Genomic DNA, 26,406 nt, shown 5'->3' on the forward strand with positions numbered 1-26,406 from the left:
AATGCTGCATAGATGTCTGATATCTGTTATTAGGGATGTGTTACCTGTCTGAGAGCTTCCAGCTCCTCACTAGCCACCATTCTCTCAGAGGAGGTGTTTTTGAGCCGGGCCTCCGCCGCCTCCAGCTCCGTCTGCAGCTTGTCCACCTCTTTAATGACCTGGTCCCTCTCGCTCATGATCAGCCTGTATTCATTAAACACAGAATCCCGCTCCTCCTTGTATTTCTCTGCATCCTTGACCGCCTTCAGCTGGAAGTTCTTGTAGCGCGTCACCTCCGACTGGAGTCTCTCCATCTCTCTCTGCAGCTCCTTGTTTTGGGCTGAGGCTTTATTCAGCTCCTGCTGCACCGAGTCAAAACTGATGGGTTTCAAATCAAAAATGTCAATTAATTAGTAATTATTTTGACTTTTTCATTATTAAAAAGGACTTCTTGTAATTAATTTAGTGGGGGCATCAATGTTCATTAGTGAACTGAATTAAAAGATTGGCAATTGACTGTACTGACCAATCAGAAGTCAGGACCGTAATGTGAAGGATATAAACAATGTATGCATCCTACATAAAATGTATGACAATAATATATTTCATTTATGTAATGCATGTCATTCACAACTAAATATTTAGGCAAATTTGATTATGCTTTCAGCTCTTTTTGCCTCAAATTCAGAGCAGAAAATGCAAAAAACGAGGCTGCAGATTGTGTTTGATGTGACTGTAGTGTTAAAAAGTTGTTGACATGTTGTACAACCTTTAATTTTACTTGAAGAGTGTTACGCAACACTTAAACCACATAATAAAGACAACTGATGCTGCTCGTACCGTCTCATTGATGTAGACCACTGCTGTTGGTACTGGATGGCTGTGTCCCGCTGTTTAAGCAGAGCGTCTATTTGTTTTTGCAAGCGCCTGTTCTCCTCCTCCACCTGCTCTAGTCGACTCAGATCTGTGTTGTGACTGGTCACCTTCTCACTGTATCGTTTGCTCAAGACGTCGTATTCCTTCTTCACCCCCTCCAGCTTATCCATCGCTGTGTCATAGAGCTTGTTCAAAACCTCTGATGACCCGTTCTCCCTGATTACCTGTATCGAAAAAAGCTTTCATGAACCTGATTTTCCTGTGAGGTGTCAAAGAAACAAACAAACAAAAAAACAAAAAACAAAACCCGATAACCTGTCGAAAACCCATTTCATGAAACTGATCTACTGTGTGGTGTCTAAGAAATAATTTATTTTTTTAAAACATAAACCAAGGCCCCAATGACCTGTCGAAAAAGGCTTTCATGAACCTGATTTACTATGTCATGTCAAAGAAACAAGAAACAAAACAAAAAACAAAACTATTAACCTGTCAAAAACAAAGCCAAAAACAAAACCATGATTACCTGTGTTGAACACAGCTTTAAAGAACCTGATTTACTGTGTGGTGGAAACAAAATGAAACAAAACAAAAGACAAAAACAAAACAAAACCTGATTACCTGTGTTTAAAACAGCAGGTTTTAAACAACAAACCTGATTTATGTGCCATGTCAAAGAAACAAGAAACAAAACAAAAAACAAAACTATTAACCTGTCAAAAACAAAGCCAAAAACAAAACCATGATTACCTGTGTTGAACACAGCTTTAAAGAACCTGATTTACTGTGTGGTGGAAACAAAATGAAACAAAACAAAAGACAAAAACAAAACAAAACCTGATTACCTGTGACAAACAGCTGTAACAAACCTGATTTATTGCATGGTGACAAAGAAACAAAACAAAACAAAAGTTTAGCCTTTTGACACTACTTATTTGTACTAAAATGGTTTACAGTGCCTTTTGTTCTTATTACTATATTGGCCAGTAACAAAGATATTGTAAATGCGCAAGGTTGGTGCATTCATGTAGAATTCAACTGATGTGTGCTCATATGCCTAAATATATTGTCTGTTATAAATTAGCTTTTATCACTTGAATTCAAGTTTTACAAATGCAAACACCAGAGGGCAATCATGAGTCTATAAAACATCCTCCAGTACTTGCATGCAAAATGCTGTCACTGCACTTACACACAAATTCACAACACTGCATTCAGCAGTAAAAAAACCACACTATTACTGTGTATTTTATGCTTAGAGTAAAAATAAAAATAATTGGGAAAAAAAATTCTTAGATAGCATCATACATACCCTTCACAGAGAGTGCAATCTTGGACATAACAAAAATTCAATTATGAATATAATGAAATAATGTAATATGTAATTAAAATTAACTACTGTACCCAATATTAGAGTGTGTTTTGTATTTTATGCTTAGAGTATAAAACCAAATTAAATAAAATTTTCAGCATTTATTGCTTCATATTAAGTATGTTATGCTTATTAGGAAATAAAATAAAATAAAAAATTCTCAGCTGTTTGATGGAGTACACTGCTATTTCAAAAATACTTTGTTTTTGGCCAAATTATTAAGATACCATCTAAAATGTATTATAACATTATTAGCTAAGCTGCATGCTAACTATGCACCTTTACGGATATCAATTATGAGTTGTCTCTGTGTGTGAGAAGTGTCATTTATATGATACACAGACTTTCTGCTCATGTGCAGTGCTTCAAATCAGTTCCATTTCAGTGTAGACACTTCCAGCAGACAAGGAGGCTCAAACTGCATGAATGTGTCCGTTCTCGAGACATCAGTAACATGCAAGCAGCATGACAGAGAATGGTTGTGTATGTGTGTGTGCTGTAATGACACACTGTTGAGGGAATGGGGAATATAGGATTAATCCCTCGTCAACTCAATCTTCATCTCTATGTGGTCGTTTGTGCCCAGCAGAGATGGGGACAGGAGGGCATGTGTCCTTACATCATAATCAGATTACAGCCACTGTACATCTGTGTATGGATGGACGATATCATGTGGTGTGTGGATGACAGCACACTGGCAAACAAGGGTGAATCAGAGACAACAGAGCAGAACAAACTTTGTGTACACGCTTACATATTTCCAACTGGTTTAGATAACGAGGCTACATTAAACCAATGTCCGTTAAACTGATGACATATGATAAAGCACTTTTATAAGTATTTCCTTGTGACTTGTTTATTTTTTCTATAAGGATTTTTATAGAAAGACACTGAAGGGATAGTTCACACAAAAAATGAATTCGGTCATCATCTACTCGCCATCCAAACCTGTCATGGTTTTTCGTTTTTCTGTGGAACACAAAAGAAGATATTCTAAAAATGTCTCTTTTTTTAGTTGCGTTGTTTTGGACCCCATTGACTTGTATTTTATGCTTAGAGTAAAAATAAAAATAATTGAAAAAAAAATTCTTAGATAGCATCATACATACCCTTCACAGAGAGTGCAATCTTGGACATAACAAAAAATCAATTATGAATATAATGAAATAATGTAATATGTAATTAAAATTAACTACTGTACCCAATATTAGAGTGTGTTTTGTATTTTATGCTTAGTGTATAAAACCAAATTAAATAAAATTTTCAGCATTTATTGCTTCATATTAAGTATGTTATGCTTATTAGGAAATAAAATAAAAAAAAATTCTCAGCTGTTTGATGGAGTACACTGCTATTTCAAAAATACTTTGTTTTTGGCCAAATTATTAAGATACCATCTAAAATGTATTATAACATTATTAGCTAAGCTGCATGCTAACTATGCACCTTTACGGATATCAATTATGAGTTGTCTCTGTGTGTGAGAAGTGTCATTTATATGATACACAGACTTTCTGCTCATGTGCAGTGCTTCAAATCAGTTCCATTTCAGTGTAGACACTTCCAGCAGACAAGGAGGCTCAAACTGCATGAATGTGTCCGTTCTCGAGACATCAGTAACATGCAAGCAGCATGACAGAGAATGGTTGTGTATGTGTGTGTGCTGTAATGACACACTGTTGAGGGAATGGGGAATATAGGATTAATCCCTCGTCAACTCAATCTTCATCTCTATGTGGTCGTTTGTGCCCAGCAGAGATGGGGACAGGAGGGCATGTGTCCTTACATCATAATCAGATTACAGCCACTGTACATCTGTGTATGGATGGACGATATCATGTGGTGTGTGGATGACAGCACACTGGCAAACAAGGGTGAATCAGAGACAACAGAGCAGAACAAACTTTGTGTACACGCTTACATATTTCCAACTGGTTTAGATAACGAGGCTACATTAAACCAATGTCCGTTAAACTGATGACATATGACAAAGCACTTTTATAAGTATTTCCTTGTGACTTGTTTATTTTTTCTATAAGGATTTTTATAGAAAGACACTGAAGGGATAGTTCACACAAAAAATGAATTCGGTCATCATCTACTCGCCATCCAAACCTGTCACGGTTTTACGTTTTTCTGTGGAACACAAAAGAAGATATTCTAAAAATGTCTCTTTTTTTAGTTGCGTTGTTTTGGACCCCATTGACTTTCACTGCATGGGCAAAATCAGCAAAACAGAAAACAAATTACTTAAAAATATGTTTTGCAGGGTGACATGAGGGTGAGTAAATGATGACAGAATTGTAAGTTCCTGAAGTAACTCTTTCACCACCATTGAAAGAATTTTCCGGCTTTCTGTCTCTTCACTGTTTTAAGGTAGGAGGCAAAACGCTGACGGGAAAGAGTTAATTTTCACATTGTAATTTATTTATTACTTTTTATTTTAATTTGAATAAATACATTTTATTTCAATTTGATTATTTTATTTATTTGTATTATTTAATTGAATTTAATTAAAATTGTGGTTGTAATTATAATTGTAATTTGAGGTGGATGATTAAATAACTCTTTGGGTGAACTATTCCTCTAGATAACACTAAAACTGCATTACTAAAAATGCATTACGCACATTAAAAGAGTCATATGATGTTGCTAAAAAGAACATTATTTTATGTATTTGGTGTAATGAAATGTGCTTATGTGGTTTAAGGTTAAAAAAACACATTATTTTTCACATACTGTACATTATTGTTTCTCCTCTATGCCCCGCCTTTCTGAAACGATATAATGACTTATAATGACTGTCATTTTAGCCATTGCGTTGCATCGCGCCGCGTAAACAAAACCATACCTGCATTTGTGATCGGAGAAATGACAAACAACAAGCGCTACTCTACACTGATCAAAACTCGCGTTTGAATCATCAGTGGCAAATTCTTTAAATATGAAAACGTACTTACAGTCTGTGAGTCAGAACACCTGGCATTGTAGTCTACTCTACCAGGATCAGGAAACAGTCCTCCATAAAATGTGCTGCACATCTGGATATTTGGGTTGAACTGTTCTGGAATAGTGTTGTAAATACAACTTACCCACTGATTTCTAGTCGTGTCCTCTTTTGGAAGGCCAAAAAGTATTTTCAGTTTCGCAACAAAACACACAGCGTCTTCACAACATGGCGGCGGCGGGAGCAGCATCAATAAAGTCACGCCTTCTTTCTTTGCGTGAACATTTGGGCAGCGTTATGCAAATCTTCCCACATCGTGACGTAGATATGTGGGGGCGTGTTAGAACGAGCCGTTTTAGGAGGGCGTGAACCAGTATTAACTTTTATAAAGAATATCTCTTTGGGTTTGAGACTTTAGTCTTTGCAACTTTAGGGATCTTATCTATTCACAAACAGCTTATAACACTCCAAAGCTTGACATTGCATCATATGACCCCTTTAATATGAATTGAGCTGCAGACCAAAGTGCTTCAAACATTTAATAAAGCCATAATTAACCTGTAGATAATGCAATTGCTAATTGAAGACTGCTACAAATGCAGCAGATGACTCTTAGCATCTCTGTTAGAGAGAGACGCGTGGCGCCTGTACTCACTGGTAGTAGTCTGCTTCCTTCACGGCTTCCTCGCACCTCTTCAGAGTCTTGGTGTGCTGGTTCTGCAAGGACTGCAGGTCTGTCATGGCCTTCATGCACTGCGTTTTCAGACGCTCGTAGTCATGACCAGGTTTGGAATTTGGCCTTTTGGAGACAAAGAGCAATACATCAGCACGGTGTCTCTCAGTCTGCAAGGGTGGCCCAATGTTAACTGGGATAACAGAGACACTACTGGCCAAATGTTTCGAATAATAAAGATTTTTTCAAATGATTTTGATAAGTCTCTTATGCTTACCAAGGCTGCGTTCATTTAATCAAATATACAGTACAAAAGTAAGTGAAATATTATGAAAATTAATCATTTGATTGAAAATATAATTTTTCTTTTACATTTAAAAAATACATATTCAAATAGAAAACAGTTGTTTTAATTTGTAATAATATTTCACCATATTACTGTTTTTAGTAAATCCCTTTATTAAATACATGCAGGCAGCCGTGGTGAGAAAAAATATTATTATTCCATTTTATTATTCCGTAATTATTCCAAACTTTTGACTGGTAGTGTATGTTTGCATCCGAAACTCATTCTATGTACCTTTACAAATAGCAATAAAACTACAGATTTTTTTTTCAGGGTTTGTACCTGCAGTCATCAAACGTGGTGCCAGGTGAGGCGAGAGCCAAGCGCTTGCGAAGTTCGTCCCGCTCCCTGGTGACTTGTCTCAGCTGGAACAGGATGGTGTCCAGGCTCTCGCTGGCGGGCTGGGTGTCACTGAGCGCAGGTGGAGGTGATGAGGCTTTGGTACCTGCAACAGTGAGCACGTCACCGGAGCACAGACAAGCTCACCCAGCACTAATGCAGGGATACCATCAACACAAATTCCCTAAAAAACACAAAAACTATTGCCACGGCTGCCTCGATTGGCCAATCAAACTTGGAATTACATCATAATTTCACATCATAACAGTGAAAATATAATATAATAATTAATAATAATAATGTATGCATTTAGCAGACGCTTTTATCCAAAGCGACTTACAGTGCATTCAGGCTATACATTTTTTACCAGTACGTAAAAATATATATAATATATATATATATAACATATAAAGTTACGTCAATATAAAAGGTTAAAATATAAAGGTTATAAGAAAGGAATAATGTACATCCGGTCAGTCTCAGAATAAGTTTATTTTGCAATAACAACCGGCTGGATGTACATTATCTCGATTATTACACAGCTACTTAATAAGTGGACACAAAATATAACAAGTTCAAACTAGACAAACATTTAAGGGATAAGGTACAGTCGTACCACATATTACAGGCTTTTCACCACATAAATAATTATGGGGGCAAGAGATATTGATTTCAGATGATACCTCTTTATTATCTTATAATCCATCACAGAGTACAAAACAATGGCCCTGGCAAGAAGATGAACAAAGCAACAATAGAGTGCAACACTCAGTTCTGGAAGTGAAAATGCCATTTTGGTTTGCTTGAACAAGTGGCTTCACCAAAACCATATTCCATCGATTAACAACCTTTTAGCTCACAATAGGTCTGTCTGTTATTGTTACAGATCAATTTCCCTATGGAGAGTTTTTACTTTCCGAACCGACTGGTGTGCTCTATAACATTCCTCAGAATGCTGCAACTAATCAGGTATTCCAGAGGTATACATTTCAACGCGCACCCAGGTGAGAAACAGCGCCCACGACCGATCTAAAGCATCCAGATAGAAATTTGTTACCCATTCTCAATGGGAAAGTGGCCAAGCAACATTGCTCGAAAAAAGTTGCCCGGCAAAATTGCTCAAAAAGTTGCCCTGTGTATCAGCCTTAGAGCTGAAATCTCAGAAGTGACTGATTTGGAGAACTTAGGCAGCAACACCATGTGGAACACAAATAGTGCTCCTCACAGGAGATTCAACTCACAACTGATTCCAATAAAGTTACATATTGTAGCAGACGCAAATATTGGGTAAAATCATCCATTTTAATGAAATGTAATTTGATATGTAATGTGAATTTTGCAGTATTGAATCAATTAGATTAATCAGGACGGTCTGTTTTAGACAGTCTTAATGTAGTATTTATATACTACAATAGTATTAATGATATTTTGAATTAGCTTTATTTTACATTTTTTTAGTTTTCATTTAAATTTTTGTTGAAGTTGTAGTTATTTTGTTATGAACGTTCATAAATGCATTATATATTGCATATAAATATATTATACTATACTATATATCATACTATATTTATTAGTTTTTTATATTTAGGTTTATATTTCTTTTTTTCTAGTTTTAGTGACTTTAGTACTTTTTTCTGATTCGTTTTTAATCTAATATTTTATTTCAGCTTTATTTAAATTAACTAAAAAATATTTCCGTCTAATAGTTAATAGTTTTAGGTAACCGTAACAACACTGGCATTAGAGCAGAGCTACTATGACCTACAACTCATACAAAAACAGGACTTAAAATGAAATATGACCTTTAAAGCTTGACTGTACTAAAAAAACTGCTTAAAAAAAAAGGTATATAAATAATCATCCGGGAAAAAATCTGAAAATGCTTGAGGTCACAATGGCAGGCATTCTGAGCACTTTATGTAAATGATGATCTTTGGGATGAGCAGCAACTAAAATTCCACCATAATCCTTTGGTCTTGGACAATCTGCTGCAGATATTCAGAGAATGAACTCAGTTTTATGCAATAACAAAGAGGATAATCTCTATTACAGATAAAAGCATGGCAGAGACCATAGTGTTAGTCGAGATGTCATTTCATTGTCTTTCTAGGGATTTATTAGAGAAGGCTAACATGAGACTCCTTAATAAAGAGCACACAACTTTTCCATTATTTTAAAATTCCCAGATAATTCCAGCTTGTGGGAATCCTCAATTTGGAACAAATAATTACATTTGCGAGGCAAAACAGTCTCAATGGTTTCCTAAAAAGTCCTATTTATACCAAGTTACATGCATGGCAAACTAAATTATGTATCTTTATAAACGCCTTCACACACACACACAAAAAAAAAATGTTTTGTTTAGGAGGTTAGGTACATTTTTTTTTACTCTGAAATTAAACTTAAAGGGATAGTTCACCCAAAAATAAAAGTAGTATGTGGGTAAGCAAACAGTCGACGGTAGTCATTGATTTCCACAGTATGAAAAAAAAATACTATGGAAGTCAATGGCTGCCGTCAACTGTTTGCTTACCAACATTCTTCAAAATATCTTATTTTGTGTTCAACAGAAGAAAGAAACTCACACAAGTTTGGAAGTGGATGTTGAGTAAATAATGACAATTTAAATTTTTGCATGAACTATCCCTTTAAAAATTAGGCATATGAAAACTAATAAAGTTGATGTGGAAAAACTGCTTTGTGCGAATACTTCAGTGTCATTTATTTGCAACTGACTGAGAACAGGCTTTCTGGTGACATTATCTTCACTGTCTCAAACCCACCCTGCTCCTCATCAGACCACAACAGGCAGAGGACATTATGGGTATCTCTGGTGCAATGTTTTGGTCCCTTTAGAAAGCACTATGTGAAACTGCCAAGTCATTTGGACAGCAGTCAGCCTCAGAGCACATTCTCTCCATTGGCACCAAACCAGGAGAACAGGGCTTGGCCTCCAGACACAATCGCCATGCCCTCCAACACCCGCTACCACCGCTTATCTGAGCCTTCTGTCTGCTTTGAGTGACTTTGCAAATGCATCAAAGTGTCAAGGGTGGGAGCTGAAACTCTGACATACCGACACTGCTGAGGGAGCTGCTGCTCTCGGAGTCTGATGGCATTGTGGACAGGATGCTGTAGGTGGACCCTGCGGAGGAGAGAAAACATGATTAATAACCCAACACTGACGCTTACAGGTCTTTAATTAACAAAATGCTCAATGCTGGCAGAAAGGTAGCACTTAAGAAAATAGAGAATAATTCATCTGCAACGCTCCGGAACATTTATTAGAGACAGAACAATAGGTCCGTTTCAATTATTTTTTTACATTCCCACATCAAATCAGTTTGTCTACATGCGTTCTATTTATGGGGTCTATTTACTGATTTATTATTTTTGTTTTTGACAGACAGACAGATTTTTTTGTAGAAATATTCACTTAACAGCTATTCATTCTCAAGGTGACCAACACACACCCTAACAGTTAGACATAGCCCAAAACAAGGGAACAAAATAAATATGCAACAAATAAGATTGCACAATAACACTGAATAAATGTAACAAAAAAATCATTATTGTAATAATTTAAACAACAAGAATGTATTATTACAATAACAATTAAAATGTAAATATATTAAGAAGAAAAATAATAATGTTAATAAAATAAAAAGTGATCACTATATATTATTATTATTATATAAATTAGTATTATATAAACATTAGTAGTAATAGTATTTTAAATATATTAAATTCTAAATATATTATATTTATATTTATTATTATAGTTATTATTATTATTATTATTAGGCAGATCAAATAAAAAATAAAATGAAATGTGTTATGAAAACACTATTATATACAGGTGCATCTCAATAAATTAGAATGTCGTGGAAAAGTTCATTTATTTCAGTAATTCAACTCAAATTGTGAAACTCGTGTAATAAATAAATGCAATGCACACAGACTGAAGTAGTTTAAGTCTTTGGTTCTTTTAATTGTGATGATTTTGGCTCACATTTAACAAAAACCCACCAATTCACTATCTCAACAAATTAGAATACTTCATAAGACCAATTTAAAAAAAATTTTTTAGTGAATTGTTGGCCTTCTGGAAAGTATGTTAATTTACTGTACATGTACTCAATACTTGGTAGGGGCTCCTTTTGCTTTAATTACTGCCTCAATTCGGCGTGGTATTCTTATTCTTATTATTAGATATTCAAAATTAAATTTTGCTATATTCTAATGAAGTTAGATGAAAAGTCAATTAATGAAGATAATGAAGTTACTATGCAAATTAATCAGACACTTCAAAAGGATCACTACTCTTCGTAAATATCATGTCTGACTTTTATAGAAATGCCAGCAAACTTTGAAGCTTGAAATGATCACAGAAAACAGAAAGACACTGAAATACACTATACAACAAAACCCCATGCTCGATTATGGGAAAACATGAGCATTCCAAAGAGTGTTAATACAAAAACTCCTGAGTATGTAAGCAAATATGAATCAAAATGAAATGGATAATTGAATCTTTGAGATTCTTTGCAGCTCTTCCACTGCAGGGCTCCTCTTCTTAATGAGCAGAGTGTGTGGTGACAAGGACACGGTTCATTATCACAGGCCTGAATCCACACACACACACACACACACACACACACACACACACTCGCCCGCAGAAGATCACAGAAACTCGAATCTTCCTTCACGCTCTTATCACATCATCCGAGACACAGTTCTGCTTCTGAAGAGCAACTTCAGCAACAGACTTCAATGCTTCCTGTAGCCTCAAATAACTTCAGGGTAGCGACAACTGAGTGCAAGTGCTACAGTTGCAAGGTTTCTTTGGTGGGGTGAAAGGCAGATGGAATAAATAGATATTGTATAACGTCTGAAAGAAGACACGTAGTCCTGCGAGTCCTGTCCAGGAAGATAGGCTTCAGAAATAGACATCAAGGTTTTTAATGCACTCCTAACAAAAGGTACTTTGCAGTGAGAGGATGGATGGAAATACATTCACAGGAACACACGTGGAGCAGCACACATTTAATGCATCAATGATTCAATGGCTATAAAAGACAGACGTCACTAAAAAGGCCTAAAGGAAACTCATAAACTAGCCTATTTCCAATCAATGCAAATTAGCAATAGCTAAATTCTCTGATGGCAGTAACTGGTACATGTGAAACATTTTGGCATCAAAGTTCAATGCATGTGCATAACAATACATCACAAAATCTTTACATTTTTGTGAAAAACACTGAAGCAGTGTTGTTACTGTTAACTACAACTAAAACTACAACTATTAAAAATCATTTTTATTAACAGAAATAAATCTGAAATAAAATAAATATTAGTTGAACTTTAAACAAAGTTAGAAATGTGCAACTAACTCAGATAAAATAAGTTTAAACTGAAATACTAAAATTACTTAAACGGAAATAAAAAAAAAGCTAAAATGTAAATATTAAAAAACTAATATAAAATGACAAATATCAAAAAATACCTAAATTAATCTTAAACTTTAACTAAAATAAAAATGCCAATTTTTAGCCAATTAAAAAAAAAACGAAAAACTATATAATAGTATATAATACTATATATTTTATTCAAAATTCTTATAATATTTCATTATTTAAATTAATGATAGTACAATATTTGAGCAGAGACACATTTGGCCAAGTTTATGTTGGACAGATTTTAAAACAATAGCGGTAGTCCTTGCTTGTCCTGGTGCATTAAGTAGGTCAGAGATGGCATGCTTTGCCCTGGGCATCCTTTGTGTTTGTTTGTTTCCTGCTCTGCACACAACTCCAACAGTTGTTTCAGGCAAGCAGACGATCAAACCCCCAACAACCCCCCAGCATGCATCACAAATACGGCATGAACATGCGCTACTATGACTAATTCAGCTGAATTTTAAATCCTGCTATATGGCAAAAAAAAAAAAAAGAGGATCCACAGGCAGGGAGGGAAAATGCTCCAAGTGTCTTCCTGAAAAATTAACCAGTGCTACAGACAAAAGCTGAAGGCTGAAGCTTAATAATGGATGAACTCAAGAGCATTCATCCAAAAAACACATTTATCCTTTAGCTTTGACAGCTTAGCAGAATCTGTTTGTACGGGGTTGATCTTGAGTCACAAGATCTTATTACACCATGATGATAATCTATTCAAACATGGTCTCATAGGTTAAATTCACACAGCAGCAGAATATGCTTGTCTGTTTTAGAGTTACATTCACACACACTTCAGATAGAAACCAGAGTGACAACCGCATTTCATAAACTCCTGCAAATCACAAATAAACTAAAACTAATAAATAGAAATTAATAAATACTATTTTAAAAACTTTTTAGTTTAAAAAACGAATAAATAAAAAAATAATCACAAAAAACTAAAACATTATTAAAACTTTAAAATTAAAGTGAAAACAAAATATAAAAGTCAAAACATTAACAAAAACTATAACAGTGATACTAAAAATAACAATGCAGTGAAGCCGTTTTGGCAATATATTATTATACTAGAGCCAAACCAAGCCATGGGATGCAAAATAAATAAATAAATAAATTAGGGATGCACCGAATGTTCGGCAACCGAAATTATTCAGCCGAAAATAGCAAAAAAAGCTCTTTCGGTGTTCGGCCGAATAAGTGAAAAGACCACATAAATTGTACCGAACAATGATATGACTTGATCAAATAGCAAGCAGCGCAGAGCGAGAGGCGCACACTCTTTATTACGCAGCACACATATCAGCAGTGTGGAAGCATTTAAACTGTCGGAGAAAGACGCAAAAATCATTACAAGCACCGACAGCGAGAGACTGTTTAGGACTGCATCGCATGTCTTCAATGAGAAGAGGAAGGGGTGATTGTTGCTGGTTACTCTATGATGACTGAAATCGCAAAATGGCCTTAAACAATTAGTAAATAAACTGCAGAACGTTATGTTTTCTAATACCTAGCGCATTGCATGTATTCTGACAGCGCTGCATGAATTCACAGCAGATCTGCTTGTTAACCAGGGTTCAAAGTACAAAGCGCGAGGAAAATCTGCGCTGATACAGTCGTCAGTTGCTCAGTCACATTTTTATGAATTTATGAAGTCATGTGACAGTGCGATATGTACGACGTATTCGTAATGAGACTAATTTATAAATCTGTTGTCAACAAAAGTAAGCATTGAAGTCTTCCTGCGCGTTTCCACCAAAATAAAAGTTGAGAAAAAAACAAGAACTCTTATCAATATTCATAAATGTTAGTATTGTAATTTTACTGTTGTTCTGTAAAATAAAATAAAAAGTAAGACAATAATAATGATAATAATCATTACAACAGCTCTGTTTTAATACATTTATTATAACATTCACACACAGTGTTCAAATTAGGATCTGTAATATTTTCTTATGTTTTAAAAGAAGTCTCTTCTCAGCAAGGCTGCTTTTAATTGTACAGTAAAAAAAAAAAAAATGCCTGATTCAAGAAGGGGGTCTGATGGCCAAAAGATTTTCTTTTACTAACTTATTAATTTGAAGTTAAATGGTGCTTTGTTGGTATAGTGTCTGCTAGAATGTTAAAAATGTTCAGTGTTAAATATTTTTAAATTGTTGTTTTGTAATTGATTTTTTTTTTTTGAAAGGCAAGACAAAACAGAAAAAAAGCAAATTTTGGCTCTTAAATTTATGCAATGGTGAAAAAAAAAATTGGCAAAATACATGGGGAAAAAAAACTCAAAAACCAGTGTTCGATATTCGGCCTTCATTCCAGTGTTTAATTTTGTTCGGTTTCGGCCAAGAAATTTAATTTCGGTGCATCCCTAAAATAAATACATTTAATGCAAAAAAGTAATAAATAAAAATTCAAAAAACCATAATGAAAAAAAATCTGAATACGGACAATGATGCAGTTCTGGCAATACATTATTATCAACATTTATGTTAAGAATGTATTTGACTGACATGTTAATATTGTCATTGTATTAATATGTTAATATATTAACAGTAATTTCATTAAATTAACATTAATATGTTAAAAATATAGGATTATTTTCATTTGATATATAATTACTTATTTTTGCATTCATTTAATTTTGTCTGCCGAGTCAAAATCATGTGGTACAACCAACATGCATATATAACAGAAAAACACTAGTCTTTTTATGCCTGTTGTAAACAATACCATAGAGGGGACCCCTGCAAACCACCATGAATACAAAGAGTACCTTTCTAAGAACTGTGTTCTAAACTAGGTTTTTAAAAGATTGTTCCTTCTGTTCTATACGCCATTGACCCAAATACGACAGTCAGCCCCAAACACTGACTGTGTGAACGAAGCCTTGGGAGTTTAGAAATAATGTCCCTGGCCAACAAACTAGATTTAGGCATTTTCTAAAGATGTTCAAAACACGACACCACTAGGATGTGGTGAAAAAGTGCAACAGCTACTGGCCTCAGCAAGCAGCAGTACATTAAGCTGCATCAAACAGATTTTGCATGTATGTCCCGTTCATGATACTGGGCCGGCAGAGAGGGCGTCAGAAGGAGCCTGATAAACGACTCTGCTTACCCACATTTCAGCACTCTAAATCAAACCGACTTTGGCTGTGCTCCTACTTCTGCTGCAGGAGCCGCTACCGTTTGATTAAAACTGGAGTCTCCCCAGCACAAGCTGAAAGACAGAGAGCAATGTGCCCTTAGGAGAAGACACATCACATCACGGCCTTTGTTCAGTCACTTTCACATGAGGCCGCATGGCAAGGCTGTGACACTGAGGGCAAGGTTCACAGGAAGCAGACAATCGGGGCTCAGAGGCGGTCATGTGACATGGCAGTGTTTACAGTCGTAACGTGCAGTGAGGAGGGAGACATCAGCAGACAAAAGCACTGGACTCTCACATATCAGCTGATGTCACACAAAGATACAGGGACATTCCCACTTTTGAGAAGCCTGTGCAAAATCAGAGGGGATCAGAGGAAACCCAACACTTATTCAATACAATAACCACTGAATAACCCCGGGACACATAAAGCACTGAAACGTAGGAACAGAAAATCAAATTTTACCTCTACAAGCTCCATCTGATGTTACTTGGCATTTGGTGGGAGCTTTTTATCCAAAGCACACTACCAGCAGAAAAAAGTCCCCTGGAGACAGTTAAGCACCTCGGCTCAATGGCAGTACAGTAATAGAGCAAGATTGTGATCTCAGTAACTCTAGTTCTCGGTCACGCATACTGGAAGCAGCTTTAGTGTAACGCTTGAGAATCTGGACTGCCGACAGCATCGCCATCCCTGCATCTCATCACTTCACATGTCACTCCAATAACAGGCAACCCTTGTGAGTTGTGGGCAAACATCGCTTCTCCTCTCTGCAAAAGCTCGTAGAGATTTGTCACGTGATGACAAAGCAAACTTTAAAGCAATTTATTTGCCCCTAAATTTTACACTTTTCAACTAAACGCAGAAGTATCTGTAGTAGGGTTGTGACGTTAAGGAAATTTTCCCACCGGTTAATCGACGTGTGACAACACCGATATCACCGTGGGGGCAGGGGCGTTTCCTCGCTTTCCTTCGCTTTTAAATAGCTTGCAAAATCGGCGAGCACATTTTACTTTCCCTTTCAAATAGCAGCATTTCGGCATAAAGCAATTGTTCGTTTTTAGTTCGTTTGAATTTTCCCTCTTTTCCTTCGCTTTTAAATAGCTTAAAAGCACCGTGCGCATTTTACTTTCACTTTCGAATTAGCGGCGTCAATTGCTTGAATGCAACAACAAAATAAAACGTCAAACTCACTTTAGCCTATATAGAAAACATAGAACAAAACGAATAAAAATACACCATGCTATAGGGCAGGCTAGTCCTAATATAAAATAACAAATAACTTACATAAAGTTTAAATATAGCCTATACAAAACAATGTTGAAATAAGTAAACATGTATAATATATAACCAAATAAATAAGAAACGTAGAACGTTTATTAGCAAAACAAAGAAAGCTTGGAGGCACGGCATACACCTTGATGTCAAATCAAATAAATAAATTACACAAAGTTTAAATAAAGTAAAAATCAGCAAACAATGTGGAACCAATTAAATAAGAAACAAATGTTTAAAAAAACTTCCAAAATCACCTTAGATAAACGGCAAAAGTCAACAGGCTTTTCAAAATCCAAAATATTGCCAAACAGGCGCTTTTGCATCTCGTTTCGAAACTAAATCATCCGCCATCGTCTTGTCTGTCTCGCCTTACTCTTCTTGTCAGTCAGCTCGACTCACTCTCCTCACTGCATAAATGAAATCTGATCTGTGATGCGACTGTCGTTTGGCACGCTGCATTGAGCAGCCGCGTTCAGTTTTTAATTGTAGTGTCTGTTCTTTTACTGAACTAAATGATTTTTATTACTATAAAAAAAATCTAAACGACGGTGGGGGTCGGTGCCGCGGTGGCCAAGTGACGTAACTGGTGTTGCGGCTTAACAACGGTATCACCGTCAGCACCGTCTATCGCGGCAAGCCTAATCTGTAGGAGATATAATGATATACAATACTGTTCGGGTTTGGCGGAGTAAGATTTTTGTAATGTTTTTGAAAGAATTCTTATGCTCAAAATAGAGTAACTGCAGACCTGCCAACCTTGTTATCTTAAGGAAGTCCTGTATAATTAGGTTGAATTAGGGTCAATGTCATTAATATGTATACATTTAAATTTATAGCACAAACTCAATCAAAGATGATGTAGCCAAGGTCACTGGTTAGACTCCCAGAGAATGCATGACCTGATTAAACGCATAACTTGAATACAATGCAAGTTTCTTTACATAAAAGAGGCTGCCATTAATGTACAAATAGTGTAAGAATACAGGCTAAATATCTATATATTTATTTTATAAAACTATCACAGTTTTAACTAAAACCAGAGGCATGTGGATTATGAATAATAACAGGAACATTGCTCACAGGAGGTGATCTAAAGTCTGGAAGTAATGGTCTTGAAATTCATTGTTGAAGATGGTGAATTGGTTATAAAAGCATTTCTCTGATGACTGTAGCAGTGGTGCGTTAAAGGGGATGAATTTAGAAATGCACCTTGTGTGTGAGAGTGAATATTACTGTGCTGACAGTCTAACAGCAAGCTCAAGCACAGCATGCAGTCAGCAGCACACTAAAATTAATTCATTGAAGAAGATAGCACTGGTGTGCATGGCTGGCCGTCTGGTACCTGTTTTTTTGTTTTTATTTTGTTTGTCTCACTTCTGGTCCAGGACGCAACTGGTTTATCATAAACTAGGTTTATGATCGTCTTACTCTGATTAACATAAAAAATACTGTGGATGGACAGTTTGAGCAAGAACATTGAAGACCATGCTCACTCCTTCCTCCAGTCCTGTCTGAGGTGCCGCTGGCCCTGTGCCGGCTTCCCTAGCCTCTTTTGCCGAAAAAGCGTAGAAGACGACGTGGGAAACGAGGTGGGCTTTGTCAAACTTAAGGCTAAACTGCTGTTGGCGTCTAGGACCGACTTCAATCACCATGGTTTGAGTGGGCCTATCATCGATTAGTTTATCAGCGCTCTCTGGAGCCGGCATATGTGTGGATTCATCCCATTGCATTGGAAATCTCCGCAGAACATCCTATACATCGGATGCCGTATCTCCGTAAAGGTGGGGGTGTGTGTCTCCAAAATCTTCGACCGCTGTGTCGCTCATCACAGTCGGTAGGCGACTCTTTATTTATCAAAATGGCACTGGTTAACGCGAGATCGCTTTGCAATAAGACGTTTATTTTGAGGCATTTTTTTACTTCAAAATCATTGGATGTTCTATTTGTGACTGAGATGTGGCTATCCTCTGGCGATCTGAGTCCTTTTGCAGACCTGGCTCCCTTGGACTGTAAATTTATCAACTCTCTGCGAGTTTCGGGCAGGGGCGGAGGTCTAGCCTCAGTTTTTAAAAACAGCTTGTTCTGTCGACCTGTAGAGTTTGAACACTTCTCTAGTTTTGGATCTATTTTTAGTAAACATGGTATATCGTTTCATTGCTACGCTGATGATACACAGATTTATGTACCTGTAAAGGCGGCAACTTTTTAGATCCTCTCCTTGCATGCTCAAAGGACTTCAAAACATGTTTGGCTGTGAATTTTCTGCACCTAAACGAAAGTAAAACTGAAACTATTGTTTTTGCACTCTCCAATGCATCTGGGTCTACTAATATATACCCGTTATCTATCTATGGTAAATCCATGGTAAAAAATGTAGGTGTAATTTTTGATGATGCCTTGAAATTTGACAAGCAGATCAATGGTGTTGTTCGATCTGGCTTTTTTTCAACTAAGAACACTGGCAAAGATTAAGCCGTTTTTATCCTTTTGTGATTTTGAAAGAGTGATGCATGCTTTTGTGTCTACTGTAATAGTGCCGCTGCAAGGTTGTTAACAGGTTCTCGGAAACGGGACCATATCACTCCCATTTTATTATCTTTACATTGGTTGCCGGTCTGTTATAGAATTGATTTTAAAATCTTGCTGTTTGTTTTTAAACGGCCTTGCTCCATCTTATATTTCAGATTTGTTGCAACAGTACTCTCCATCAAGATCTCTTAGGTCCTCTGACCAGAAACTCTTGATTGTTCCTAGGTCGAGAGCAAACAGTGGGGGGACCGTACTTTTGCAGTATCGGCCCCAAGGCTTTGGAACAGTTTGCATTTACACATAAGAACTGCCTCTACTTTGGTGTCATTTAAGTCTCTTTTAAAGACTAATTTTTTCTCCCAGGTTTTTTTTGCAAAATGCTATTCAGTGACATGTTGTTGGAAACTAACTTTTTTTTTTTTTGTTAATTGGTCTGATGCTCTGTGCTGTGTAAGTGATGTGTATATATTGTCTGCTTGTAGGTGTAATTTTTGATGATGCCTTGAAATTTGACAAGCAGATCAATGGTGTTGTTCGATCTGGCTTTTTTTCAACTAAGAACACTGGCAAAGATTAAGCCGTTTTTATCCTTTTGTGATTTTGAAAGAGTGATGCATGCTTTTGTGTCTACTGTAATAGTGCCGCTGCAAGGTTGTTAACAGGTTCTCGGAAACGGGACCATATCACTCCCATTTTATTATCTTTACATTGGTTGCCGGTCTGTTATAGAATTGATTTTAAAATCTTGCTGTTTGTTTTTAAATCATTAAACGGCCTTGCTCCATCTTATATTTCAGATTTGTTGCAACAGTACTCTCCATCAAGATCTCTTAGGTCCTCTGACCAGAAACTCTTGATTGTTCCTAGGTCGAGAGCAAACAGTGGGGGGACCGTACTTTTGCAGTATCTGCCCCAAGGCTTTGGAACAGTTTGCATTTACACATAAGAACTGCCTCTACTTTGGTGTCATTTAAGTCTCTTTTAAAGACTAATTTTTTCTCCCAGGTTTTTTTTGCAAAATGCTATTCAGTGACATGTTGTTGGAAACTAACTTTTTTTTTTTTGTTAATTGGTCTGATGCTCTGTGCTGTGTAAGTGATGCGTATATATTGTCTGCTTATCTATGTTTTTAGAATATGTATAGCATATTGGTCAACTTGTTGTTTTTAATCGTGCTTTAGAAATAAATTGCCTTGCCTTGCCTAAAATCCTCCCAGGCAGCTACCAGAACAGCCACACACACAAAAAAAATAAATTAATAAAAATTATAATAATAATAATAATAATATTATATACACCATAAATAAAAAATATATATAAAATATATACACCATATTTTTTATATTTTGTTGTGTGTGTGTGTGTGTATGTATATACATTTAAAGAATTTAAAGAATACACGAATTTAAAGATGCATGCAAATTTTCTTTCTTTTTTCTTTTCAAAGCCTAAAAAGTCCTTCAAAAATGCAGCCATAATACATATTCGAATAAATGCTGTGTGGCACAATTCATAACAATCTCAGGTTGCATTTCACAAGTCAGCATTAATGAAAAGAGTCACTCATCTCAAAACCTGATCATGCAGCAGAAAACTTTTGAGGGTGACCATATATATGCCATAGAAATATATATTCTGTTTCCTAAAGAAGATTAACATCCCCAGAAATCAAACCCAAGCGTGCCATACTCATCTGATTGTGTTGCAGTGACAGGTGCATAATGCAGGCTTACTCTAATATAGCATCTCTCTACGGGACACATGGCCCGTTTTCCGATACCCCACTGTAGTCCTTCCTAGAAAAAGCTCCATGTGCCAGTCTGATCACTTGCGCTCAGATTAACAGGCATCAGGACTCATGCCATCTCAAGTCCTCCTGGGAAGATTGTATGTACGAGCCTGGAAGTGGTAATTACGATGTGATGTGCAGATAAGATACTTCATTTGAAAGAAATTTTATTTAGCAAGGATGCATTACATTAATCAAGAATGACAATAAAGACTTTTATAGTGGGTCAAAGACAAAAAGGGGTTTTCAAATGGGTTTTTCTGTTTAATTGTATTTTTTCTGAGCAAAAAAAATATGACTTATCCATTTTTACCATAATTTACAACAGACCCTCGCTAAAATGTAATTCAGTATACCAATAGTTCATGTAGCAAAAAATCTTGTCAATCATATTTAGAACAATAATCATTAGATCACATTAATAGACTCTATTGAGGATTACTGCAAAGGCCCCAAAAACTAATTAATTGTCATTTTAAATCTTCACCAATCTTTGCCACTATCTTTCCAAACACTAGGTTTTTACCCATTTGCCAGCAACAGGTTTTTAATCATTTAAAATATAATAAAATTTAATATAAGCACTTTCTCTTTTATACATTTTATAAGGTCAGAATAAGTATGTTGTTTCATTTTTACAAAAATATACCCGTTACTTTGAATGACGAAGATACATTATTTAATCCCTATTAAATTTATTTGAAACATTAAAGTAACACTTCAGTTGAATTTAATATGCTTTCTAGTTAATTTAATTTGTTACGGACACCAAAATGGGACGTCTCATCTCTGACCCTGTTACAAAAGTTTAATTTTTGATTAAATCCCAAGTTTCCCTCTGATAAGTACAACATTTGTTGGCATTCATGTGCTCTCATAAGTCCGATCACTCTGATATGACTTAAAGGCAAGATAAGACTCTTATCACAGCTCTGTATATTTCCATTACCGCACAACTAGTTTTAGACTGTGGCACTTCCGCAGTTCCTCTGCAATTAAGCAGCCTGGGAACACTTGAAAATGGCAATGAAGTCCTTTCTTGATAGCTCTGCCTCTCATGGAGAAAACATTGAAGCTCTGAGAGAAACTGGAGGCTTGTGTCCCATTAAAGAGACCTAGACTAGCTTAGCTTCCATCCATGTGGTGCTAACACAGTATCATTTTGTCTCCTTTAATTCCAGCGTTAGCAATCATTCATGCGTTCTGCTGCCATTAAACGATCAGGCGCTGCTAGCGAGTGTTCACAGCACAAATTGAGCTGAGGTCAATACTGTTTGAGTCAATGTGAAAATGTGTGTGAGCACATCATCACAAGGGATTCTGGATTTGTAAAATAGCTTTATTGAACCACTTTTAGTGATGAAGTATTACGTTAAACTAAAATGGCCAGATATATAGAAATTTCTCTAGAAGCAGTGCGTCTCAAATGCGTTTCATTTAGCTAGGTGGATAAAAGGGAAGCTGACATGCAGACTAGACTTTAGATCTGAAGTGATGGCCTTGAATCAGAGTGGCATCAGTATTCATTTTTCATGGCATGAGCTGTGCTTCACAAAATCATGAGTAGTGCACATCTACAGAATACTCTCAAAACTTCATTCACAAAATCACTTGTGAGATTTTAAACCAAGAAACATTTGAAATAATAAAGTAATAATAATACAGAGTTTGAAATGCTAAAATGCTTTTTCATTTGGACGCATTGTCAAGGCTCAACAATAAGGATGGTGTGCTGACTTGGGGCCACGTTTTTTTTTTTTGGCCAATTGATGAAACTCACTTACCTTTTGGGGTCAGTGATGTGCTGCTACTCTAAACCTTACATTTGTTGATCTTATATATTTCTATGGCTTGCAATAAAATATGTATTTCTGCAATAGCGAACTTAGCCAATTCTGCTGATTTGTCAAGATGATGTTATTTAGCAAGTACATAATACACAATTTAATTTAATTTTAAAAACATTTAATTTTGAACTATTTAAAAATGTTCCGCTTGTTTTAGAAATAAGACCTTAGTTATCCGAAAACAGCCGAGCTCCTGGAGGCGCGCCGTGAGCAGAGCTAAAGAGTGATGAGCACTTGAGTGCCGATTGCCAACAGAACAGACATTTGATGCCGTTTCACTTACCGTCTGCAGTTCTGAATCATGACCGGGATTTTTTATAGCTGGGACCGCTCTATCTTTCAGTATCAAATGATGTGCAAATCCAGCGCCGAACTGGGCCTTTTTTATAAAAACGTTCGTCAGCAAACACACTTGCGAAACTCCGTTGCTGCCCTGGAAAACAAACTGCATACGCTGTTCACATAACACTGGGTTCTTTGGTAAGCTGAACAAGGTTATCTTTCCCTTACAACCAAAAACACACCTCTTTAGAGACATTCTTCCGTGTCTCTTGCTCTCGCTCTGGTCGATGTGTGCGCAGGGGCGCTCTTCAGGGAGAAATGCCCATATAAGGAGTTCCACCCTTCATGACGTCATGAAGAGCCACGATCGAAAAAAACTTTCATGAAGTCATGGACGCGCATCGCAGAGCAGTGCAAGGCGAGCATTTTTGTTTATAAAGCATATACCTTTTTTATTATAATTTTTTTTTTAGAAAATGATGTTTCGCTAGATAAGACCATTATTCCTCATCTGGTATCGTGTAGAGCCCTTTGAAGCTGCACTAAAACTGTAATTTTGACCTTTAACCGTTTGGTAGCCATTAAAGTCCATTATAAGGAGAATAATCCTGGAATGTTTTCACCAAAAACCTTAATGTCTTTTCGACTGAAGAAAGAAAGACGTAAACATCTTAGATGACATGGGGGTGAACTAATCCTTTAATGTATTAACTAACATGAACAAACAATGAACAATACATTTATTCCACTATTTATTCATCTTTTTTAATGTAAATGAAAATACCGTCATTCATTGTTCGCTCATGTTAATTCGGTGAATTAACTAATGTTAACAAGCACAACTTTTGATTTTAATAATGCATTAGTAAATGTTGAAATTAACATTGAAGATTAATAAATGCTGTATAAGTATTGTTCATTCTTAGTTCATGTTAACTAAAGTAGTTAAAAGGGTCATATAATTAGGGTTGGGTACCGAAATCCAGTACCAATATGTAACCGGTATGTACTAGAACCGAATCAGAACGCAGATTTCGGTGCCTCATTTCGGTGCCATGCCTGAGCGATCGATTGAAATATTTGTCCTCTGGTTCTCCGAATCGGACGTAAGAAGCATCATCACCGGCACCGCACGAGAAAAATAATTTCCCGACTGAGAAAATGCATGTGAACTCAAGTCGGAAATCTCTAATAATACAAATCTTTGTAGTAACGCGAGTGTCCATGTTGTTTTCACATTCCGACTCAGGAAATGAGAGCATCGAGGAGCGCGTGAATGCAGCACTTGCTCTGATGGCAGCAGGTAGCCTTTCGTTAACTAAGCTAAACATGCTTAAATTAAAATGCCTGAAGCTAAACCTTGTATTCACATTTCTAAACCTGTTGTCCAACAAAAGAGAAAATTATAACCTTTTTACTCCACAACACCAGTCAGATGTTTCCTTTTGTTATCTGATGAGGCTTCTTCTCACAGAATGAGGCAGAAAATATGTTCCATAGGCTACTTTAAAAAAATACATTGATTAGCTATGGATTATAAATATACTTAATTATTATGAAAATACCAGATGACTTGAATAAAACAGATAAACTATATTGTCGCAGTCGAGTGTTTACTGTCTTTGTTTTATCATTCAAAACGTTTATATGTTCTGTTTACTCAGTTAACTTACAGCTATAATAGCCATGCCTTTGTCCATATAAGGTATTTCCTGAGTTTCGCTACTTCTATGACTGGATATGTGAATTTTCTGTGTGAGGGCGCCCTCTGGTGTCCAGTTTGAATGAAACAGCCATCATGTGTTTATAGTGCTAATGGCCAATTCATCATTTTTTGGGGAATTTTTTTTTAATTAATTTTAAAGTATCGATTTGGCACCGGTATCGGGGAAAAAAAAAAAGAGAGAAAAAAAAAAAAGAAATATAAAACCGATACCCAAGCCTACATATGATGTTGCTAAAAAAGAACATTATTTTGTGTATTTGGTGTAATGAAATGTGTTTATGCAGTTTAAGTTTCAAAAAACACATTATTTTCCACATACTGTACATTATTGTTTCTCCTCTATGCCCCGCCTTTCTGAAAATGACAAACAACAAGCGCTACTCTACACTGCTCAAAACTCACGTTTGAATCATCAGTGGCAAATCCTTTAAATATGAAAACGTACTTGCAGTCTGTGAGTCAGAACAGCCAGCATTGTAGTCTACTCTTCCAGGATCAGGAAACAGTCCTCCATAAAATGTGCTGCACACATCTGAATATTTGGGTTGAACTGTTCTGGAACAGTGTTGTAAATACAACTTAACCACTGATTTCTAGTCGTGTCCTCTTTTGGAAGACCAAACAAAGTAGTTTCGCTTTCACAATGAGAAACACAGTGTCACACGCGGCAGGCTTGAGTGAGCGGCGGCCGGCGGGCTAGAGTGAGCGGAGGCTGTATTATTATTTAAATAATACAAAATGTAATTAAAAACTAAACTTTTAGAAAATCTCAGTACACAAACGAATATTTGATTATAAACTTGAATAATACAGTAGAAGTGCTAATTATTTCAACAGTTTTGGTCTTGTATAATTAAATAGTGACAAATTGATCAGTAAAACATTGGAAAGTTTGGGGTTGGCAAGATTAAAAAATAAATAAATTGAAAGTAGTATCTAATTTTCACCAAGGCTGCATTTACAGTAAAAACAGTAATATTGTGAAATATTATTACAACTTAATATATTTCAATTTTAATATTTTATAATTTATATATATATATATAATATAATTTATATTTTATAATATATTTTATAATTTAATATATACTTTTTTGTAATATTAAAAATGTCTTTACTGTCACTTTTGATCAATTTAACGCATCCTTGCTGAATAAAAGATTTAACCTATTTAAAAAATAAATGTAAAAATGAATGACTCCAACATTTGAACGTTATTGTATATCAGTTATATATTTGTAATAACGGTTTATTATTGAAATAGCCTTAACCATTGAAAAACCTGAATCTAAAGGGGTGGTTGATTGCGATTTCACTTTTTTAACGTTAGTTAGTGTCTAATGTTGCTGTTTGAGCATAAACAATATCTGCAAAGTTACAAAGCTGAAAGTTCAATGCAAATGGAGATATCGTCTTTTAAAATTCTGGCAGTTTAATGCCTACAAAAACGGCTGGTAGGGACTACAACAAGTTACTTCCCGGGTGCGTGACATCACAAACCCAGACAAACCCCACCCTCGAGAAAAGGCAGCAAAGGGTGCGAGGCCATGCTGCGCTGCTTTAGAGAAGAGGAAGAGAAAACTAGAGGTGCACGTAAAAATCTATTCATATATGAATCGCGATTCTGTCTTCTAACGATTCTAATGGATTCACAAGTTTCAAAATCAATGTTCTAAAGCAGAGGTTCTTAATACTGTTCCTCGTGTCCCCCTGCTCAATTGTAATGAACTGTTACAATTAGACACGTGCTAGAGGTGGTTTAGCCAATCACAACACACTGGGCTAGCTAACCAATCAGAGCCCATCGCCTATTTCTGAGGGA

General features: G+C 36.0%; 1 protein-coding gene across 1 annotated transcript in view; it reads right to left on the reverse strand.

Annotated features, from left to right (window-relative positions):
• Window positions 1-26,406, reverse strand: part of LOC107589568 (disks large homolog 5-like) — a 72,719-nt gene that overhangs the window by 36,414 nt on the left and 9,899 nt on the right. Inside the window, exons 2-7 of the mRNA XM_016278058.1 lie at window positions 9,609-9,677; window positions 6,476-6,638; window positions 5,830-5,973; window positions 3,163-3,196; window positions 820-1,079; window positions 45-357 (exon numbers count right to left, since the gene is read on the reverse strand). Coding sequence (XP_016133544.1) covers window positions 45-357; window positions 820-1,079; window positions 3,163-3,196; window positions 5,830-5,973; window positions 6,476-6,638; window positions 9,609-9,677 — 983 coding nt within the window. The remainder of the gene's footprint in view (window positions 1-44; window positions 358-819; window positions 1,080-3,162; window positions 3,197-5,829; window positions 5,974-6,475; window positions 6,639-9,608; window positions 9,678-26,406) is intronic.

Source organism: Sinocyclocheilus grahami, unplaced genomic scaffold (assembly GCF_001515645.1).
Source record: "Sinocyclocheilus grahami isolate Dianchi unplaced genomic scaffold, SAMN03320097.WGS_v1.1 scaffold117.1, whole genome shotgun sequence".
In the NCBI taxonomy this organism is placed as follows: Eukaryota; Metazoa; Chordata; class Actinopteri; order Cypriniformes; family Cyprinidae; genus Sinocyclocheilus; species Sinocyclocheilus grahami.